This window comes from Gorilla gorilla, chromosome 1 (genome assembly GCF_029281585.2).
Source record: "Gorilla gorilla gorilla isolate KB3781 chromosome 1, NHGRI_mGorGor1-v2.1_pri, whole genome shotgun sequence".
Classification (NCBI taxonomy): domain Eukaryota; kingdom Metazoa; phylum Chordata; class Mammalia; order Primates; family Hominidae; genus Gorilla; species Gorilla gorilla.
In genome coordinates, this window is record NC_073224.2 from 7,065,422 (window position 1) to 7,085,622 (window position 20,201).

General features: G+C 42.4%; 1 protein-coding gene and 1 long non-coding RNA gene across 2 annotated transcripts in view; one reads left to right on the plus strand and one right to left on the minus strand.

The window, feature by feature from the left end:
• The window catches only part of LOC134758591 (serine/arginine repetitive matrix protein 1-like), a 240,583-nt gene extending 230,436 nt beyond the window's left edge, over positions 1–10,147 (minus strand). Inside the window, exons 1-2 of the mRNA XM_063706797.1 lie at positions 10,108–10,147; positions 9,044–9,984 (exon numbers count right to left, since the gene is read on the minus strand). Coding sequence (XP_063562867.1) covers positions 9,044–9,984; positions 10,108–10,147 — 981 coding nt within the window. The remainder of the gene's footprint in view (positions 1–9,043; positions 9,985–10,107) is intronic.
• A 5,485-nt stretch (positions 10,148–15,632) lies between these two features.
• LOC129532311 (uncharacterized) lies at positions 15,633–18,577 on the plus strand. Its single transcript, XR_008677996.2, has 2 exons — positions 15,633–15,782; positions 18,277–18,577. It is a non-coding gene; the product is annotated as an uncharacterized lncRNA (long non-coding RNA).
• The last annotated feature ends 1,624 nt before the right edge of the window (positions 18,578–20,201 follow it).

Genomic DNA, 20,201 nt, shown 5'->3' on the forward strand with positions numbered 1-20,201 from the left:
AGATGCAAATCTTCTGTGTATAGCTCTGTAAATGTTTACTTCATAACCAACACCTAAAAATAGAGATAGAACAGTATTAGCTCCCCAGAAGCCTCCTTCGTGCCCATTTTACCCTCAGAAGTAATCGCTAATTCTGAGTCCTAGTTCCATGCTTCAGCTTTGCCTTTGTGTGTGTGCGTGTGTGTGTGTGTGAGAGAGAGAGAGTGTGTGTATCACTACTGTTGCCCAGGCTGGAGTGCAATGGCACAATCTTGGCTCACTGCAACCTCCGCCTCCCAGATACAAGCGATTCTCCTGTCTCAGCCTCCCAACTAGCTCGGATTACAGGCATGTGCCACCACACTCAGCTAATTCTTTTGTATTTAGTAGAGATGGGGTTTCACCATGTTGGTCAGGCTGGTCTCAAACTGCTGACCTCAGGTGATCCACCTACCTCGGCCTCCCGAAGTGCTGGGATTATAGGCGTGTGCCACCACGTCTGGCCAGCTTTGCCTGTTTCTTGACATAAATGGAATCATACTGTCTATGTCTGTCTTCTTTCGTTCATTATTATGCCTGAAAGAGTCATTCACATTATCGCATGCAGATGCAATAGATATATATAAAATCTCTTTTCAATGCTCAATGTATTACACTGCATGGATATACCACAATACATTGTCCATTCAACTATAGTTGGATATTAGGGATGCATCCTACTGTGAACAACTAAAATAATGTTTCGGTAAGCATTTGTGTATATGTATTTCGTTAACCTGAGCACACATTTATTTGATATATACATAGAATTTAAATTTTATAGGTCAAAATATCAAAAGATGTGTTTAACGTAGTAGATACCGCAAACAGTTTTCCAAAGCAGCTATGAATGAAGTCCTACCAGAAGTTACGAGAGCTACAGATGCTCCCCATTTTCATCAATACTTTGGTCACTGTCAATTATTTTATTTTAATTTCAGCCATTCTTGTGTTTGAATAATGGTGTATAATTTTGTTTGAATTTTGTACTTCCTTGATAACTAATGACGTCAAGCACCTTTTCATGCATTTACTGCCCATCTGATTATCCTCTTTTGTGAAGTTCCTGTTCAAGTGTCTTCCTCACTTTTCTGTTGGGCTGTCTATATTTTTCTTATTGATTTGTAGGTGCTCTTTACATATCCTGGATTAAAACTCTTTGTCAGAGTGTGTGCTAAAAATATATTCTTCTGAAGTTAAATTATATATATATATATATATACATATCCTTCTACTTTGTGACTTGTCTCTCATGCTGTTAATCAAATATTTTATAGACAAAAGCACTTACTTCTAATATAGTCCAGTTTACTAATCTAATAAATTGGGATTATTAAAACTGCTTCAAAATTTTTCCTTAGTCAAGTTGATGAAGAATTTTTTTATTACATTTGTTCTAGAAGCCTCATTTCACTTTCCAATTTAGGTTTACAACTCATATGAAACTGATTCATATTAAAACATAAATGAATATGTATTTTTATGTGGATATGCAACTGACCCAGCACCCTTTTTTGAAAAGATTATCTCTTTCCCACTGCATTACAGAGTCACTTTTGTCATAAATCAAGTATCTCTATCTGCACAGGTCTGTTTCTGCACTGTCTAGTTTGTCAGTTGATCCATTTGTTCATCCTTGCACCAATACCACACTGCTTTAATTAATCTAGGTTTAGAATAAGTTTTGATACCTGGAAGCAGGCTTTGTTCTTCTTTTTAAAGATTGTCTTGGCTATTGTTGGCCCTTTGCATTGCCATATAAATTTTAGAATCATTTTTCAGTACACACACACAAACTTGTTGACATTTTAATTGGAAATGGATCTACTCTACAGGTCAATTTAGGGGAGAATTAAAAAGAGGTCTTACCAGCTTTTATTAAACTTATTCCTAAGTATTTGACATATTTATGTTAATGTAAATAGTAATGTTTTTAAGTTTTAGATTGGAATTTCTAATAACTAAATTTTGCCTATTGGCTTTGACTCCAGTGGCCCTGATAAATCCAGTGACAGTATTAATTCATTAAGTATATCTGTAGTTTATTTTGTATTTTCAAATGTACACAATCATACTGTCTGCTAATAGTGATAATGTCATTACACATTTTCAATTCTTATATTTTTATTTCTTTTTCTTGCCTTATTGTATTGTCTACTACTTCCGTACAATACCAACTAGAAGCAATGACCATGGACATCTCTGTCTCACTCACAATCTGCACAGATAATTTTTCAATAGTTCGCCACTAACTGTGATTCTTTTTAAAGAAATGGTTTATCAGAATAGTAATGATTGCTTTTATTTCTTGTCAGTTGAGAATGTTATCATGCATGGGTACACAATTTCATCAAATCCTTTTTCTTCCTCTGTTGAGATAATTGTATGGTCTTACTCTTTTATTCTATTAATATGATAAAATATAGTAATTGACTTTCAAATTTCATATCAACTTTGTATTACTGGAATAAAATGAATTTTGTTATGATACATTATCATTATGTATGACAGTATCCATTGCTTATTTCTTTTAAGTATACTTTATCATCTAAACAACCAGTCCCTTGAAGGCAGTATTCTTATACTATTAATAGTTTGCATTTTTCTATTTAATCATAACACTGCCATTATATTGTAACTCTGTTTATACAACTTTAAACATCTTCAGGGAAGGGACCCTGCACTGGTCTTTGTATTTAATAACATTGTTAATAACACAGTATATGTCAAATAAGTGCTTGTTGAATTAAAGACCTCACAGCTTCCTAACACACTATCTTTCACATGAAAGACACTCAGTAAATATCTGGTGACTGATGAGTTTGCCAGTTGGTATTTTTTTTTATGTCAACGAGTCCCATCCTCTCAAATTAACTCCTTATGTTATTGCTGGATCAGACCTAACAACATACTGGCAGGAGCACAGTAATAGCTCAAGTCAGTGAAACACAAGGCTCATTGCCTACTCTGGAGGATAAAGAAATATATTTATCACCCAATGGTCATGACATCCAGTCCCATGATGCCCAGGCAGGTAGTTCAACTTGGGCCGACTTCAACTGGCAGGCACAGTAAGACTTTCCAATGCAGATAAGGCTACCTGGGAAAGTTTGCCTCATTCTTCACTTAACTCTTTCATAAGGGCTAGATTTGTGATTTTAGAAACTGGGCTCTTTTTCTGTCTTTCTGAGTAAAATTTAAACATGCTTTTTTGGTTAAAAGGGCTATCTCTTAACAGCCACAGTTTGACCTTTCAACTGCACCTCAACATTTACGTTGTACCCTAAACTTTTAGCACATAGTCTGTGCAGGAATGGATCTTAAGCAATTGGGTAATTTTAATGTCCTCAATATATACAGTTTAAGCAACATTTCTGGTGTGAGATCTTGCCACAGACTCCACGTCTGTCTAACTATGCCATCTATCAGTCAATTCAGTAAGAGAACACAACTTATTGCAACTACTGCCATGTCCCAGAATTCAAAGGACTCATCAGATTTATTTGGAGAAGAACTAAGAACTAAAAACTGTTACTTAAGTTTAAACCTGAGATAGTTATAGAAGTCTATAGAGAAAAGTAAAAACTTTTAGAGAAACTAGCCAGAAATTGGCATGTAGCTATTATACGGAAGAAGAGATGAAAAAGAAAACTTAAATTCAATCATCCAGAGCTTCTCAAATTAAATATATTAAATATGATATGTCCCTATGATTATGTTAAAATAAGTCAAGCCACACCCAAGAGAGTTCATAGAAACTAAAAAATCTTCAAAAGACACTGCAATGTCAACCTGCAGTGAGAGAAGTCCGTTAGTGGGTAGATATATGTCGACTGTAGTGGTGACAAGGACAGTGATGGACATGCCCTGAGATCCACTGGAAGACACTCATGAGACATCTAAACTTTCGTGTCTTGACTGGTGAGTTGGAGGCGGCAGAGAATCCTGCCTCCACCTATAGCTTGCCTGTGTTATCTAAAACCGCAGGAAATGATCCCAGTAAATGTTAATGTTCTTAAGCATTTGCCAGACTCTTTGTTTGTTTCTTGGATTTTTAATGGAACATTTTAAAGATTCATTCCCTTAGGTTGAACTCTGTCTTCTGGCGCTTTACGGATCCACTCTGTGGGGTACAGTATTTTCACGGATCTGCTCCGTGGGACAAAAATGGCATTACATAATATGAGCCTAGACCGCTGTGACCAAGTGTGCTCCAATCCATTTATCCTTTGCTCCTCGTGTAAACAATTTATTCCAGGAGGCAAGTGTGCACTTGGCACTTATTTACTATTCACTGGTAACATAAACTCTGTTTAAGTAGGTGCAAATTCACACTTAGAGGAGGCAATCATTTTTTTAAGTGTGAGGCACTTACTAAATAAATCAAGATACTATGGCTCACTACAGGTGTGAACATTAAGGATTCTGCTTTTATGATTTACCAAATCTGTCTTCTGCTTTCTCTTTCAAATTTAAATGGGCTTTCTGAGACATCCTGCAGATAAATGAAATGTTGCTTGACTTAATTCCACCAGCACAAGCTGGGAAGAGAAGCAGAGGTTGGAGAGAGGACAAGGAGTTGGTCTCTGCTAGCGGGACCAGCTGAGAGAGTGAGAACCAGAAAAGTCAGCCTCAGAATGGCCAGCCAGGGAGCAAGCAAGGGCCCCACTAGCCAAGAAGAGTCAGGCCCCCAGAGGATGGATGGGAAGCCAGGCAAAGAGACAGCATAACAGGCCCAAGACAGTGAGCCAGCCTTGCCGACCAAAGGACCACTCACTTAGCGTCCAGGATCATCACACAGGCTGATCTCAAATTTGAAATCTGGAAGCTCTTTGGGCGGAGTGAGAGGACTCAGCCCGAGAGCCAGGCAGCACATGAGAAGTCATCATACCTACAGTTACTGTGTATTGAGCATTTAATACAGGCCAAACACTGCACTAAGTGCTTTGTATGCTGCAGCAGTCTTGTGAGAGTTGGTCACAGATGTTCCCTTCCTTCTGGGTCTTAGCTGGATCCCCTTGTGCTACTCTTGAAGTGAGCCTTGACCATGAACCTTTCTTTGGCCAATACACATGAGTCATATGAATGGATGATTTCTGGGTGGAAGCATTGAAAGCCTAAATCATTACATGATTTTCCAACTGCTCTTTAGCTGCTTTGGCAGCCACAAAAACAATATCAGAATGGAGCTTCCACTGGGCAAGGCAACCAAGATGAGGATGGTCCCCAGCCAATAGGCACAGGTGAGATATGTGAGGTGGAAAGTATATTTTTGTGGTGTCCAAGTCTCTGACATTTGGAGAATGTTCGTTCCTGCACTACAGACATGGATTGTCTTGTTTCATCATGGCAAACCAGCGACTTCTCTAAGGGGGAACACAGTTGTGCATCTTGGTAACTGTGAGCCCTTTGCCCACAGAATTAATATGAAATGAAATAGAAGTCTAAACCCAGATCCCTCTTACCAGAGCTCCTACTCTTAACCACACTTTGACAGGAGCTAATTGAATAAGTAGGAGAGAAAATAAGGCATCTCCATCTTCATAAATAGCACCAGGAAACCTCCGTACAGTGCAGCTGGCATAAAACCAGGCAACAAAGTAGAGTGGGCTTTGCATCTCTCCCCCTTTAAAAAAGAAAAATATTCAAAAAAGCATACAGCACCAAAGGATGCCAGCCTAACACCATGTTATCCTCTGGGATAGTCACATCTTATTAAATGGTTACCTCCAAAGCAACCCAGCCCTAGGGAGGCTGCAAGAGCAGGAGTGGATTAGGGGGTTTGGAAGTAGTCCCCTGCTCCTCTTGCTTTGCTGGACCAGAATCCTTCACTTTTACATTAGACCTAAAGTAAATACAGGATCCTACAGAGAACAGAACTTCCACTGTTTCCCAAGCCTAATGCCTTCCAAAGCTCTGAACATTATGAAGCAGAACAGGAAACAAAAGATTTTAACAACCAAGAGCATTATTTGTAACTAATAATACAACATTCTGTGTATAGCCAGCAATTTTACTTTTTCCTGAAATTTCAAAGTGGAATTCAAAGTCCAGAATTCTTGTTACAAAACACGACTTCCTCGCAGCTTCTCATTCATTATTTTAGTATGGAATGATTCCCTATAAACATTTATTTCTTAGTAAGTGTTCATCTTAAGTGTCGACCATCCAGTGACAGGAACCATATTTAAAGATTGATTCCAATCCTCAACTAATTCAGGTCATTTTTTTCTTGTCTAACCTGAGAATTGGCCCAGCAGCCTTTAAATCAAAAAAGAAGAAATAAATTATTCTCACTTTTAGCGAAGTGGGTGGAAATCCATTCTTTGGTTGTCTGCTTTATATCACATGATTGACTTTCAGATTAATCTGTCCCTCTGAAGTCTGGACAGAGCCCACACACTGCCACATTTCATTTCAGGGGAATTCTGTTATTATGATGACCAAATATGTGTGTCATTTGAAGTCATAACTTATTTATTTCCTTAATACTTAGATTGGCTTTTAAAGCACCAGCAAAATAACTGAGTAGGCTGTTTTCAGGCATATGATCTCCATCATAATTATTAATTTATTTTTTCAACATCATAAAAAAGTGGCCATCCATTTGATTAGACAGACCAGATGGGTGTTTTTAAACTACCATATATCACCTTTGAATTTCACATGACACACTCATCCTAATCCCTGCAACATATGAATCAGAAGGTACCATATATGTTCAGAATGTTGTTTACAATGAAGTCAACATTAGATTTTCATGCTTTCTGTAGCAATGATACCAGGTTACATTTGTTATAGGTTTTTGACATCTCAAACATTAATTTCTATTAGAAATTACCATCAAACTACCTGAAATATTATAGTGCATTCAACATGATGTATATTATAAACACCTAGCTCTTGAATTCAAAAAAAATTTATATTTGTATACTAATTTAATTTTTCATAGCACTTTCATTAATATTCATTAAAAATGTTCGTGATGTTTCAAAGGAGCAAGAGAATACCACCAAGAAATGTATTTACAGCCCCCTTTCTAATTGAAAGGGGGTGTAGAGAAAAACATCAGAATAGATATATGCGTCTCTCATTAAATGTAGTTGAAAAAGTAAAACAAATGCTACACTGATTTAAATATCAAATGAGGAGAATGATTTTTTAAAAATGAATGCAATGCTCTCTTTTGGAGTATCTGAGTGAAGAAGAAAGCATAGACGCTCACACGCTTTCAAACAACCACATCTTCCTTTCCCTGGTCTCCGATCCTCACAGGAGGTTGCGCATCCCATACTCATGCAGAAAGGTGAGACTGCTGTGGCACACATGGTGTGACTTGATACTTTCAATGAAAATCTAAAAGTGAGAAAGCATTTAAGTATAATGCGTGCGCCGCTCATGACTCAAGACATAGTCATAGAAGGCTGCACTACCGATTTTCAGTAAGAGAATAAAGGAAATAGACCAGCTAAAAGCACAAACTGCAAAAGAACACACATTCAGAGTGAAACTAAAACGAAGATATGTTCTATCACCCTCCCAAGGCTAGACTGTTATCCCTGATACTAAAATCAGCCACATCATTGGTTGATTACATGCTCTTTGCATGTAATGCATAAAGATGCTGTTTGCCCCCTTTAAACTAATAACACCACCAGCCCCTTCACTAATTCTGGAGAGGGCATGTTTAATGGATACGTTGCCTTTCAAGCGGCTTGCCATCCTAGAAACCTTCAGCGACTTCCATGGTCTTAAGGATATGAGGCATCCCTTTGACATTAGCAAATGGCTCTCTACACATAAAACAGTGCTGTTACCCAACTCAAAGCTTCATATTAGAGCTTTCAGTGACTTCATCAGGCCCTCAGAAAACAGGCACAGACCTTCCTTTCAGATTATTATAATAGAGAAATGCCCCTTCTTCGCGCGTTTCCTCCTGGGAAGAAGCCTGTTGGTGCTGCAGAGCCCAGGAGGAGTGCTTTGGGGGGCAGATGGGAAGCAGGTCGGTGCAGCAGTTGGAAATGCGTGAGTTCCAGGAGTTCTTGGTGTTATCTTTTTTATCATTGTTGGCGTCCTGACCCAAATACAAGGAAATCTCCACATTCCATTAGCAGACTCAATTTGGATTCTGCAGCTCTGCAGGGAGAAATAGCATCTTCTCCTTAGCTAGTTGTGCTGCACTCTTGAGATAATTCTCTTAGTTTAATTTTAACATTCGGTTTAAGAAGATGCTGATGGATCAGATTTGAAACTGTGGATCCACTAAACGCCTTTTTAGAAGGTTTTTTTTTTTCTTTCAAAATAGCAAGCCTTAGGAGCTGAACTCCAGAGCCAATTCACTTCGCGTGAAGTCGGCACTCCTTGGGAGTAGAGGTCCCCTCTCACCGGCTCCCACCCTCCAGAGGGGAGGATTTCTGGGGAGCCCGACGATCCGCTCGCTTTTAGCCTTTCTCCTTGCAACGCGCAAATCTCTCCCTAGTTGGGCTCAAGTAGAGAGGATCACCAACTGCTCATCCCAGCGGACACTCTGCAAAAAACTCTAATGGCTTGTGCGCGGGTCCACGCTGGTCGCTAGCGGCGCCAACTTTACTCATTCGTTAATTTGCTAGTTTTTGGACTGAGTAAAACAGCCCCCAAAGACGCGGGCAAACGCCGCTCTAAAGCCCACTACCATACAACGCCGGGTTGCTCGGAGCCACGCTGGTGGCACTTCCCCTTCGCGCTCACTCTGCACAGGCACCTCCAGAACCCCGTGCAAATGAACCCTACCGGGAGACGCAGGTGGGCAGGTCGGGTCGGCAGGGACCAAGAGCCTGAAAGGGAACCTGCCCTCCCCTCCCCGCAGCCCGGTCATTAAGGCAAGAAACTGAAGGCAGAGAAGCCCCCGAATCCGACCTAGGACGCGGGCGCCTGCCAGGATCCCCTCGCCTGCCCCCCGCGCCCCGCGCGCGCTCATGCCACCACCACGGGGAGGGTGCATGCGGCAGGTGCCTGGCCGAGGCCCCCGGGAGCGAGTCGCCCTTACGTGCTCCAGCTTGTCTTTCCTCCGAAGCCAGACGCTGGCGCTGTAGTCCTGCTGCTTGACGCTGCTGTAGAAGTTGGCGCCCACTCGGGTCAGGCTTGGGGAGGGCTCCTTGGGGCGGCTTTTGAGCCTCATCTGCTCGAAGCCCTCATGGGGGGAGGCCGAGAGCCACTCGTGCTGCCGGATCTCCATCCTGACATGACCGGGCGGCCGCCGGCGAGCAGCGGACTCGGGACGGGCGCGCGGGGAGCCGGGCGCGGAGGGGGAGCGGGAGGCCCAGCGGGAGCCGGAGGTGGAGCTGGAGACTGAGCTGGAGGAGCGAGCGGGCGCGGGGGGCGCGGGGAGCGCGGGGTGCTGAGCGCCTGCTGGGAGCGCGGCCGGGCGGGAGGGGGCGATCGCGGGAGGCGCGGGGAGAAGGAGGGAGGGCGAGGTGCGTGCAGGGGCGGGGGCGGGGGCGGGGGCGGAGGGGGATGGACGGGGAGAAGGGGGATGAGAGGGGACAGGGAGGGAAGGGAACCTGCTCCGGGGAGACAGAAGTGCCCGGTGCGGCGGCGACGTCGCCCGGCGGCTGCGGTCCCGAGCGAGCGCTCCGCTCGCCGGCTCCTTGCGGCACCTACTGGGACCCGGGCCGGCTCCCGGGGCGGCGGCGGCGGCGGGGGTGGGGTGCGGTGGGAGGGGCCGCGGCTGGCCCAGCCAGCCCGCGCCTGCAGGTTGGTGCAGTGAGGAGCCGCCCCCGCCCGCCGCGGGGCCAAGGGCTGCGAGCCCGGCCGCCGCCCCTCCCGCCGCGCCCAGGCCCGGGCGGCCGCGCTCCCGCTCCGCACCCGCCTTTCCCGAGCAGGCTACACCTCTCCCTGGCGCATCTTTACTGGAAAGCCGGCAGGCGAGGGGAGAAGTGAGCGCCGTCTCTGCGCCTCCTCGGTCCTGCTGGCTGAGCGCGGGGATGGCTCCGGAGGGAGACACTCAGGAAACCACCTCCGCCCTTCCCCCATCTCTATCCAGCGGCGCCCCCTCACCCTGCCCCCGGCTCGCTTGGGCTGCGCCTTCCCCCATTCTGAAAGTTCACTAACTTCCCACCCCAAGGGACTTAGAGCAGAGGGTGCCCAGCATTCCCCCCTGAAAATAGCTGAGAGACATGTGTTTTCTTGAGCCTTGCACGCTACTTTCATCCGATGGTGTGGCGATGCAAATACGCCCGGAGGCAGTAACCCCTCGGGCAGGCACGCGGGACCGGTTGCTCCCCAGCCCTCGGTGTCCACCTAGAACCAGGCTCCCCGGGCCGCACCCATTCTGATCCTGGGAGGGTGATCCAGGGCTCCTCTGCCACGCTCCGCTTGTGCGGTGACTGTTCCTTAGGTGGACGTGGCCCAACTGCTGTGCATTTGTTTCTTCTCTCTGTTTCTAGGCCCCTAGGGTCCAGGCTTTTCCTTCGGGGCCCAGCCAAGCGTGATGATTATTAGGAATAGGGTGGCATGTTCGTGATTAAATCTTAAATCTCTTCATCTTTTGCTATCTTTGGAGTCAACCTCTCGAAACATTTTTTGGTTTTATCTAAATGCTAAACAGCTGGTGTTCAGGGCGTCTCGTGTCTGGTTAAAAGCTTGGGAAGTGTATGGAAGCTGGAGAGGTATACAGGGGATTTTAGAGGGTGTTGCCAAGGGTAAACTGAAGGCTCTCTAGCCCTCGGCAGAACTGCCCTACTTGAATGACGGTTTCAAAGACATTCTGGCTGGGATTTCACAAACTTTTAGGAGGACAGGGATTGTGTTTCATATCTTTTCAAAGTCTCCATTTAAAAAAATGGTATAGTAAAAATAGTAGTTGAAATAAAATCCTGTGCACATTCAATACGGGGATGAAACAACTAAACACAAATACACACGTTTTGGTTGTGCTAGGTTGGTTTTCTTAGGAGCTGAACTATATTGTGTAATAGATGCCCCGACCTGTGGGCTATCTCTAAGTCTCATGTTATCCTGCAAGATAAATGTTATTAACCCTCCTTTCCAGTGAGGAAACTGAAGCAGAAGCAGAAATTACACTTCAAAACAAGGATATGAACCAGATTGAAAAGCTGTGAAGGCCAGGCGGAGTGGCTCAGGTTTGTAATCTCAGCCCCTTGGGAGGAGGAGGCAGGAGGATCACTTGATCCCAGGAGTTCCAGACCAGCCTGGGCCTACACTAAAAATAAAATAAATTAGCCAGGCGTGGTGGTGCGCATCTGTGGTTTCAGCTACCCCGGAGGCTGAGGCGGGAGGATCGCTGAAGCCTGGGAAGAGGAGGCAACAGTGAGCCGATATCGCACTGCAGCCTGGGCGACAGGGCAAGACCCTGCCGGAGGTGAGGCTGTGAACACTATACATTCCATTGTATAGCATCTCTGATAATTTTGTTTGTTTGTTTTGTTTTGTTTTTGAGATGGAGTCTCGCTCTGTCACCAGGCTGGAGTGCAGTGGCGCCATCTCGGCTCGCTGCAACCTCTGCCTCCCGGGTTCAAGCGATTCTCCTGCTTCAACCTCCCGAGTAACTGGGACCGCAGGCGCACGCCACCACGCCCAGCTAATTTTTGTACTTTTAGTGGAGACGGGGTTTCACCACGTTGGCCAGGCTGGTCTCAAGTGATCCGCCAGCCTGGGCGTCCCAAAATGCTGGGATTACAGGCACGATCTGATTTTTTTATTATTACAATTTGCCCTACTATTCACTGTCCCCCAGTTTTTACTATTAAAGTTTAGCCTCCATAGCTTATGCTTTCTTTAAAGTATAACCACACAATTTAAATGACGACAAACAATTATATAGTCTTTTATAATATTGTTAACAGAAAGATGTTATTGCCCTTCTGCAAAGAATACCTCTGCCTTTTGCTGTATGAGATTAGGTATTTGATATATCCAAACCTTGACAAGTGATAGATATCCAATTCAGAGTAATAATGAACTGTTCTACTGAGAAGAATTTAAACAAATGGTTTCCATATTGTGCCAGATTCTCAAAGTAAATAGATTTTGTTTAAACTATACCTTTATAGGACTATACATAGTGACTGCAGTAGTTGTTACTATCTCCTTTTTTTTTTTTTTTTTTTGAGATGGAGTCTTGCTCTCTCACCCAGGCTGGAGTGCGGTGGCTCCATCTCGGCTCACTGCAATCCCCACCTCCCAGGTTCAAGCAATTCTCATGCCTCAGCCTCCCAAGTTGCTGGAATTACAGGCATGCACTATCACACCCGGCTAATTTTTGTTTTTTATTTTTAGTAAAGGCAGGGTTTCACCATGTAGCCCAGGCTGGTCTCAAACTCCTGACCTCAAGTGATCTGCCCGCCTCGGCCTCCCAAAGTGTTGGGATTACAGGCATGAGCCACCGCGCCCGGCCAATCTCTATTTTTTGAAGAAAGTACACTGGTGGCATAAATATGACAGCATACTACTGAATTGAGCATTATAATTAATTCATAGATCACATTTGTTATGATCAAAAATACTAGTCAAAGTATAAGTTTTTACAGTTTCATACTTACTTGGTATGCAGTGCCAGACTCAATGAACCCAACAAGTTCAAATAAACCTGGGTGCAGACTTATTCATAATTATTTTTCTATCTTGGATTCTTGTCCAAGTTCATTGTTTATGCCAGTAATATGGAACTTGCTTATTGACCTTCAAAAGAATATTTCATATAAAATTGAACCCAACTGAAACTGTTGTAGGGAAGAAAAATAGTATTTCTGAAGATGGCCAGGTATAATATGAGAATGTTGCACCAAAAATATTACTGAAATGTATAATTACTGAATTTCTACATTAACTTCCACAGCACTTTTCCCAGCACATTTTCATAGCCATTACATTTTCTGAATGCAACACAGGCGTTATGGACCATCCATCCTACTAGCCCATTCGCTTCTTGGGAGCTGGAGCCACTCCTGATTCTCTACCGTGCTGTTAGTGCCTTACATATAATAAGCTTCCAATAAACTATGGTGAATAAATGACTGAATGGGTGCTAACACTTGGCAACATGTTTTTGCTTCTTTATTTTGAAAAACACTGGATTTGACATTAAAATATTTATATTTTAGTACTAGATCCTTTAATTACTAAATTGTGACTTTCATGGTTTTCATTGTATTTCCATAGCCTTCAAGTTCATCCGGTAAATGGGGAATAATCATTGCTACCTCAAGTGATTGCTACAGGGATGACACATGAGAAATTTCTGTATAAACTATAGAGTCCAATGTTACTGTTCTTAGAACTTTCAGGCACAGAAATATTCTTTATGTCATTCTAATAAGTTATCCTTTTCATTAGCAGCTATATCAATTAATCTTGATTGCTTATAATTAATTATAGAAACTGCACTCAGCTACAAATTTGAATTCTATTGAATTCAAACATAAACTTAACAGATGTCATTGACCAGGAATTGTTAATATTGTCTGAATTAGGCACTTTGCATTGTCATAAAATTTAAGACCAAAAGTATCAAGAAGTAAGTGGGAGTATTTTATTAAAACTTTCATAGTAATGATAATAACTTACATTTCCACAATAGTTACATCTGTAGTACATATCACATTTACTCCTTGGAAAAATATCTGAAAGTAGTCTTGGTACTTGCTATCAGTTCCATCTTTCGAAAAGAGGAAACCAAATCTCATGGAGGTTAAGTGACCTGCCCAAAGCCACGTAAGTCACAGAGTCTCGTCAAAAAGCCAGGTTCATTGACTCTCAATAAAGGATTTCTTTTTTCACCATGTCCGATAAAAAAATCTCAAATATATACTTCTTAGCAATTATAAGTTGTATTTTTCACAGGTGTAGTGTTGCCGAGTGTTACTACATTTTGTCAAAGGTTTACTACTGAAGAATAAAACATGTTAATACTTAGACCTTCCCTAACAGCATGCTTTATGTCCTCCTCAATTACCCTTATACTATACAAGACATATAAAATCATTGACCCAAGAACGGCTCTATTCTTTGTTGTCAAGAAATAGATTCAACAGCTAAAAACAACATGACTTTCCTAACCACATATGTTAATTATACGATTATTTCTCTAGAAAAAATTGAATAATTTAATACCAGTAGAACAAAACTAAAGTAGTCCCAGATTGAAAATGTTTTCTGAAGAATATATAAGCGTTAATATGAGAAGGGTCTTTTATGTTACAGTATTTTCTTTAGCCTAGTAGTTATTATTGGTTAGTTATAAAATGACAATGAAGGTTTTTTAAATGTTACATATTTAATAAAGTAAACTTATCTATGTACAAACTTACTTTAGACTAAAGATTCTCATTGTTTGACCACCTACTCCAGTCACTGTGTGGGCTGGTCCTCAGAGGCATTACATCACTTTTTTCTCACAAAATCCTGCCAAGTAAACAGAGCCATCCCTATGTTACAGATGAGGAAACAAAGACCCAGAAAGAGTGACCTGCCCAAGAGACACAAGGACCAAGGGGTAACACTATGGCTGAAACTCAGGGTGGCTCAACTCTAAATGCCTTTACACAACACCAAACTGTATGGTCTTGCTTGGATACATCTCTGCTGGGCTGAGAGCCCCCACAGTGACCTGGAGAGAACTGGGGAGGAGAGGGAGAGGTCAACTGGCCCCCAGAGTGAGATCCTGGTAGAGTGGGTTTATACTGTGAGGCCAAGGGTCCCGATTTACTTACACAAGGAGAACCAAATCAGATGGCACTGGGATCTTCCTTCCTTCCTTCCTTCCTTCCTTCCTTCCTTCCTTCTTTCCTTCCTTCCTTCCTTCTTCTTCTCTCCCTCCCTCCTTCCTTCTTTCCTCTCTCTCTTTCTCTCTTTCTTTCTTTTTGAGACAGAGTTTCACTCTTGTTACCCAGGTTGGAGTGCAATGGCACAAACTTGGCGCACCACAACCTCCACCTCCTGGGTTCAAACGATTCTCCTGACTCAGCCTCCTGAGTAACTGAGATTACAGGTGCCCACCACCACACCCAGCTAATTTTTGTATTTTTAGTAGAGATGGGGTTTCACCATATTGGCTGGACTGGTCTCGAACTCCCGACCTCAGGCGATCCACCTGCCTTGGCCTCCCAGAGTGCTGGGATTACAGGCGTGAGCCACCTTGCCTGGCCGGCACTGGGATATTTCTGAGAGTTAGAAACCCTGGTTGTCGTGTTGGCTTAGTTGACAATCAACCAGCTGTGGGGACTCAACCAAGATGCTTTACCTAATTGAATCTGTCAAGATGCTATGGTTTGGTCACAAGGTTTGGCCTTGCAGTAGAGCCTTGGACACAATCCATCACATCAACCCAGAAAATTAGAAAATGGCTGTCCTAAGAATAAATAAGTAAAAAATAGGATAGTTGAAATAGTCTAGCGCAACTAAAAGCTTCTGGTAGGCAACAAAAAAAATCTGAATTCTCCTGACTCAGTGTAGATGGATTAGGTTAATCAGACAGTTGCCTAAGTTGGCACTTCATTTGGCCTTTGTGCTCACAGCCATGGAATTGAGAACACTTCAAAATCACCCAGAATTCTAAATTCCACTTTGATTATCTGAGGTGATCTTTTATGTATCAATCATGGTACCCAGCATAAAGTATGTGCAACTCAACAGTAAAAAAGGAAATATATGAAGATAATATAAGCCACACTGTAATTCTTAATCATGCTTACATTTTTGAAACTGAAACCTAACCTTAAGTCAAGTGATAGGAGAATGATGTGTATTTACTGCATTTGGACACCCAGGTAAAACAGACTTTGACTGTAATAGTGGTCATGCTTTTCTTTTATGTTCTTTTGAAAGAATCCATTGTTGGTATTTTTGTACAGTACGTGCCATAAAACTATGTAACACCTCTGACATCACCATTTGTTCACTTGTACTAAAGAGGAATGCAGTGACTCCTTAGATCTTCAACATACTTGACAGTGGGAGTCATTTTTCTACAGCAAATCACTTAAATCTAAGCCAGTGTGCACCATCTCAACCTTTGTTCAAGCTACTGATAGCTTCTGTACACTATACAGTATCTTTTGAAGGCAGAATGTGACATATTCATTTCCTAGCAATGAAATTCAGAAAGCTCAGAGTTAATTTTTATGCTTGGTGGCTAGAAGTTTCTTTGATTTTAGGTTTTGTAGGCCAGTGATCCCCTCCTCCCTCCTGATTCAGTGGTTCTAGTTCTTATCCTAGTCCTAATGATGTTATATTTCTGGTCTTTGTTTTTACTTTAAGCCACTCCAATGGCTGAGTTTTAAATGTAGGCAGAGTATAAATAATAGAGGAAGAATTAGTGAACCTGTCATGAACCAAGATTGCCTGACAACATGTCAACCTGATAGATTGGTTTCAAGTTATAAAAACTAGTAAATTGATATACAGAGTTGGAAGAGGCACATTAAATATCTTTCATTTCCCTCTTTTAACACTTCTCCTCCAATTATGCTCAGACCACTCCTATTTTTTCCAAAATCATTCATCTTGGCAGTTGATTAGTGCCAGGCCATGGAGACACAAGATAAATAAAACAAAACAAGATGGAAAATTATTTCAGCTTGATCTTGTTGGAGAAGCAAACAAGTATAGTTGTAACATAGCTACAGGTGCAGGGGAACCTGGGCTGAAGGGTGAGCTGGGGAGAAGATACTGGAGAAAATTACCCAAATGGGAATAAGCTTCTAAAAAGAAAACATGGCTACACATTTCGATGATCTTAGCAAAAGGACAAAGTTTGGTTTTGCTAAATGGAAACTCAAAATTTCAACTTGACAAATATTGAGTTTCTGGTGTATATTTAAGATTTTATAAGCGCCGTGGGGATTCAAAATTCTGAGAAATCATAAATGCTGAGAAAGAGGAATTTACAGTTCTATAAATAGGCAAACTCTAATGAGACTAGGAGTAGCATAAGATTATGATCAAATGTTAAGATTAATGGTGCAGAAAAGAACCCTAAATCAATAGTTCCCTATCGAGACAGCATATTATGCTGTAGAAAAACACACATTTCCAGAATTTGAGATATGCAAGCTGGTTTGGGAAGGCAGGTCAGAGTGGTTGGGAAAAGTCACTAAGCAGGAAGTTGGCTCTCAGAGTTGCTTAACAGAATTAAACATAAAATACAAAGTCTTTCTTTAGAAAACAGATACTAATTTACTTGATGCAACTAAGGTATCACTATGGAACAAGATACATACTCAGGGCGTCTTTCCCAAAACTGACCAGTTGGGCCTGATATTCACTTAGATGTAGGGTTATAATTTAGTAATATTCGCAGCTTCAGAATGATACATTGAACTCTGCAGGCTTTAATCTCTTTATTATGAAGGGGCATGTGAGGAATATGCTATATTTAACACTATAGTAAAAGGGCCATGCCATTTCTCTCCCTTTTAATTCTGTTAGCCAATTGACCAATTATTTATTTGACTACTATAGATACATAAGTAAAATTCTAATATAATAAATCATAAGTATACTTAGGATTTTTCCCAAAGATTGTGCAACTTGAATTTTAGTGACACAAAGAAATTGAATTATACTAAACTAATTGCTAGATCTATGGTTAGCTGAACATGTGTACCTCCTACAATTCTGATACGAGTGTCAAAGTCAATGTATGTACCATGCGGGAAAGGCAACCAAAAGTTTTAGGCTCTCCAAGAAGAAAGCTCCTTGACTTATACTCATCAGAGATCATTGAATTCATCCCAAGTCATGGATAGGGGAGACTATAAATTCCAGCAGAGAAAGCAGTGAAACGAGGACAGGAGAAACCAATGGAGGAGGAACAAGTGACAACTAGAAAACCTGGCCAAGGAGTCCTTTAGCATGTAGGAGAGACAGGAAGACTCGCATATCGCTAAACCAATAACAGATAGGAAAGAAAGGGAGGATAGAACACAAATCAACAAAATTTTCAGACCTCAACCTGGTCAGGTATCAGCAGCCAAGTAAGAATCTGCTAGGCAATTGCAAGAGAAAAGCTGGTTTTGCTGATAAGTGGGTCCAGTAAATTGAATACAAGTTGCCATAAAACAGTTTTAAAAAAAAGATATGATTGCAACAAGCCGATTGAAGTTGCAAAGAATCATTGCCTCCATTTACAATTTTATCATGAGAAATCAAATGGTATGAGATTTATATAAGCTCTCTTTATGATTTACTCTCTTGCACTCATCCATGAGAAGAGATAGAGCCTGGCCTGAGATATCACTGTCTGCACATTTCCTGTTCCAGGAGAGTCATGCATGGGCAGAAACCATAGAAGCTACTCAAGAGGAGAGCAAGTCTGAATGTTTTCTCCATGCCAGGTGCTGTGCTCAAAGCTTTGCATACAATCTCATTTAATCCTCACAGCAATCTACTACCGTCTCCATTTCATAGTTTAGAAACTGTGGCTTCAAGAGGCGAAGTGAACTGCTCAAGGTCACATAAGGGTAAGTGACAGAATTTGGACTCAAACCCAGGACAGATTTCAAAACCCAGATTCTTATAATGTATGCTACTGTAATCAGTTCATTAAAGGAATGAATGGAAAGCAGTTGTGCACACGCTCTCCATTAAACTCACATTAACCTCTTCTTTCCTCATCATGAAAGATCTGACCTGTCTCGTAGTTCATTTTGGACAGCCTTTAATTTTAAATGGTCCAGTCTAAGAATCACATGCAGTTGAAAGATCCTTCCTCCCCCTGGGAGGTCTGTTTTCGACTTAGGAACCTGCAGTGGAAGAGGGAGGTGCTCCGTCTCCTCCACCATCTGCTGACTGCAGCTTGTGGCCCCTGCAGACCAGGTGCAGGATGAGGAGTGTTGCAGGTTGCAGTGTTGTAGGAAGCAGACGCTGAGATGGAGATAGATGTGCAAGGAGTGCTTTGGGGATCCACACGTGGGGAAGGGATGGGACTAAGGGAGAATCTGAGCAATCTGACTAAAGCTTCATTCAGATGTCCCCACAGAGAGCTCTGGAGCTATGGTGGGCCTTCAGAGTTGCCCTGCATGAGAGGCTGGGGATTCATTTGTCTTCTATGTGAATCAGTCATTGAATGGGCTGCTCGCTTCAGCTGTGACATTGGGCAAGGCAAATTTCTTCAGCTGAGGCAACCCCCATAGAAAGTTAAAGGCTGAGGGCCATCTTCCTGAAGCACTCCTAAAACCTGGGGGAAATGAGTTTCTTTCCTGAAAAGAAGTATCTGTTGTATACCACAGCATTCGCCATGGGGATTAAGGGTAAGAGAGAAGAAAAATCTTCCTTGACCAGATGGTAGTCTGGCCCCAATGCTCTTTGAGTATAGCAGACAACAAAGGCTGATTTTTTCCTCCCATGGAGTACTTTGGAGGTTCTTCAGAGATCTCCCCAGCAGGCTGGCTGCTCATCACTTCCTCTCAGCACCCCTCCTCAGATCCGTCCCTCTAATGGGTCACTTCACCCTCCAACCAGGACCCTTGGGGAAGATCCCTACAAGATGATCAATACCAGAAACCCTCTACTGTGAGCACTTGTAGCCCTTAAGATCAGATACCTTTGTCCCTCAGACTGCATGTGCAGACCTTTCCAGTATAGCCCTGATGTTTTGTTCTTCAAGAGGAAGACACCATCTTTCCAACTCTAGACTTCCCCAGAAATACATTAGCTCCCAGATTCTGTGCCCTCCCCCAAACTTCCAGGATCAGCAGTCATGTTTCCAAACTGGTTTTCTTGAAGACCTCTCACAGGGTGTGAGATAATTGAAGAAAACAACCCTTCCCCTGATAATTCCTCACCGCCTGGTCTCCTTAACCTCTCAGTGAATTCTCTGCCTTTTCTGATCTAGTTTAGAAGTAGGTTATGGGCTAATACTGGAAGAACTGATTTTGAAATAGGTTGTTACAAGTGTGGTTTAGCAACTCAGGCATACTCAGCATCTGTGGAATTACCCTCTAACAATGTCTTTGTTGGCTTTCTGAGACTTTACAGCAGGCTTTAACATGCAATCTTCTTTTTTTTTTTTTTTTTGAGACAGAATCTTACTCTGTTGCCCAGGCTGGAGTGCAGTGGCACAATCTCAGTTCACTGCAACCTCTGCCTCCCAGGTTCAAGCAATTCTCCTGCCTCAGTCCCCTCTGGTAGCTGGGATTACAGGCTGGTGTTATCACACCTGGCTAATTTTTGTATTTTCAGTAGAG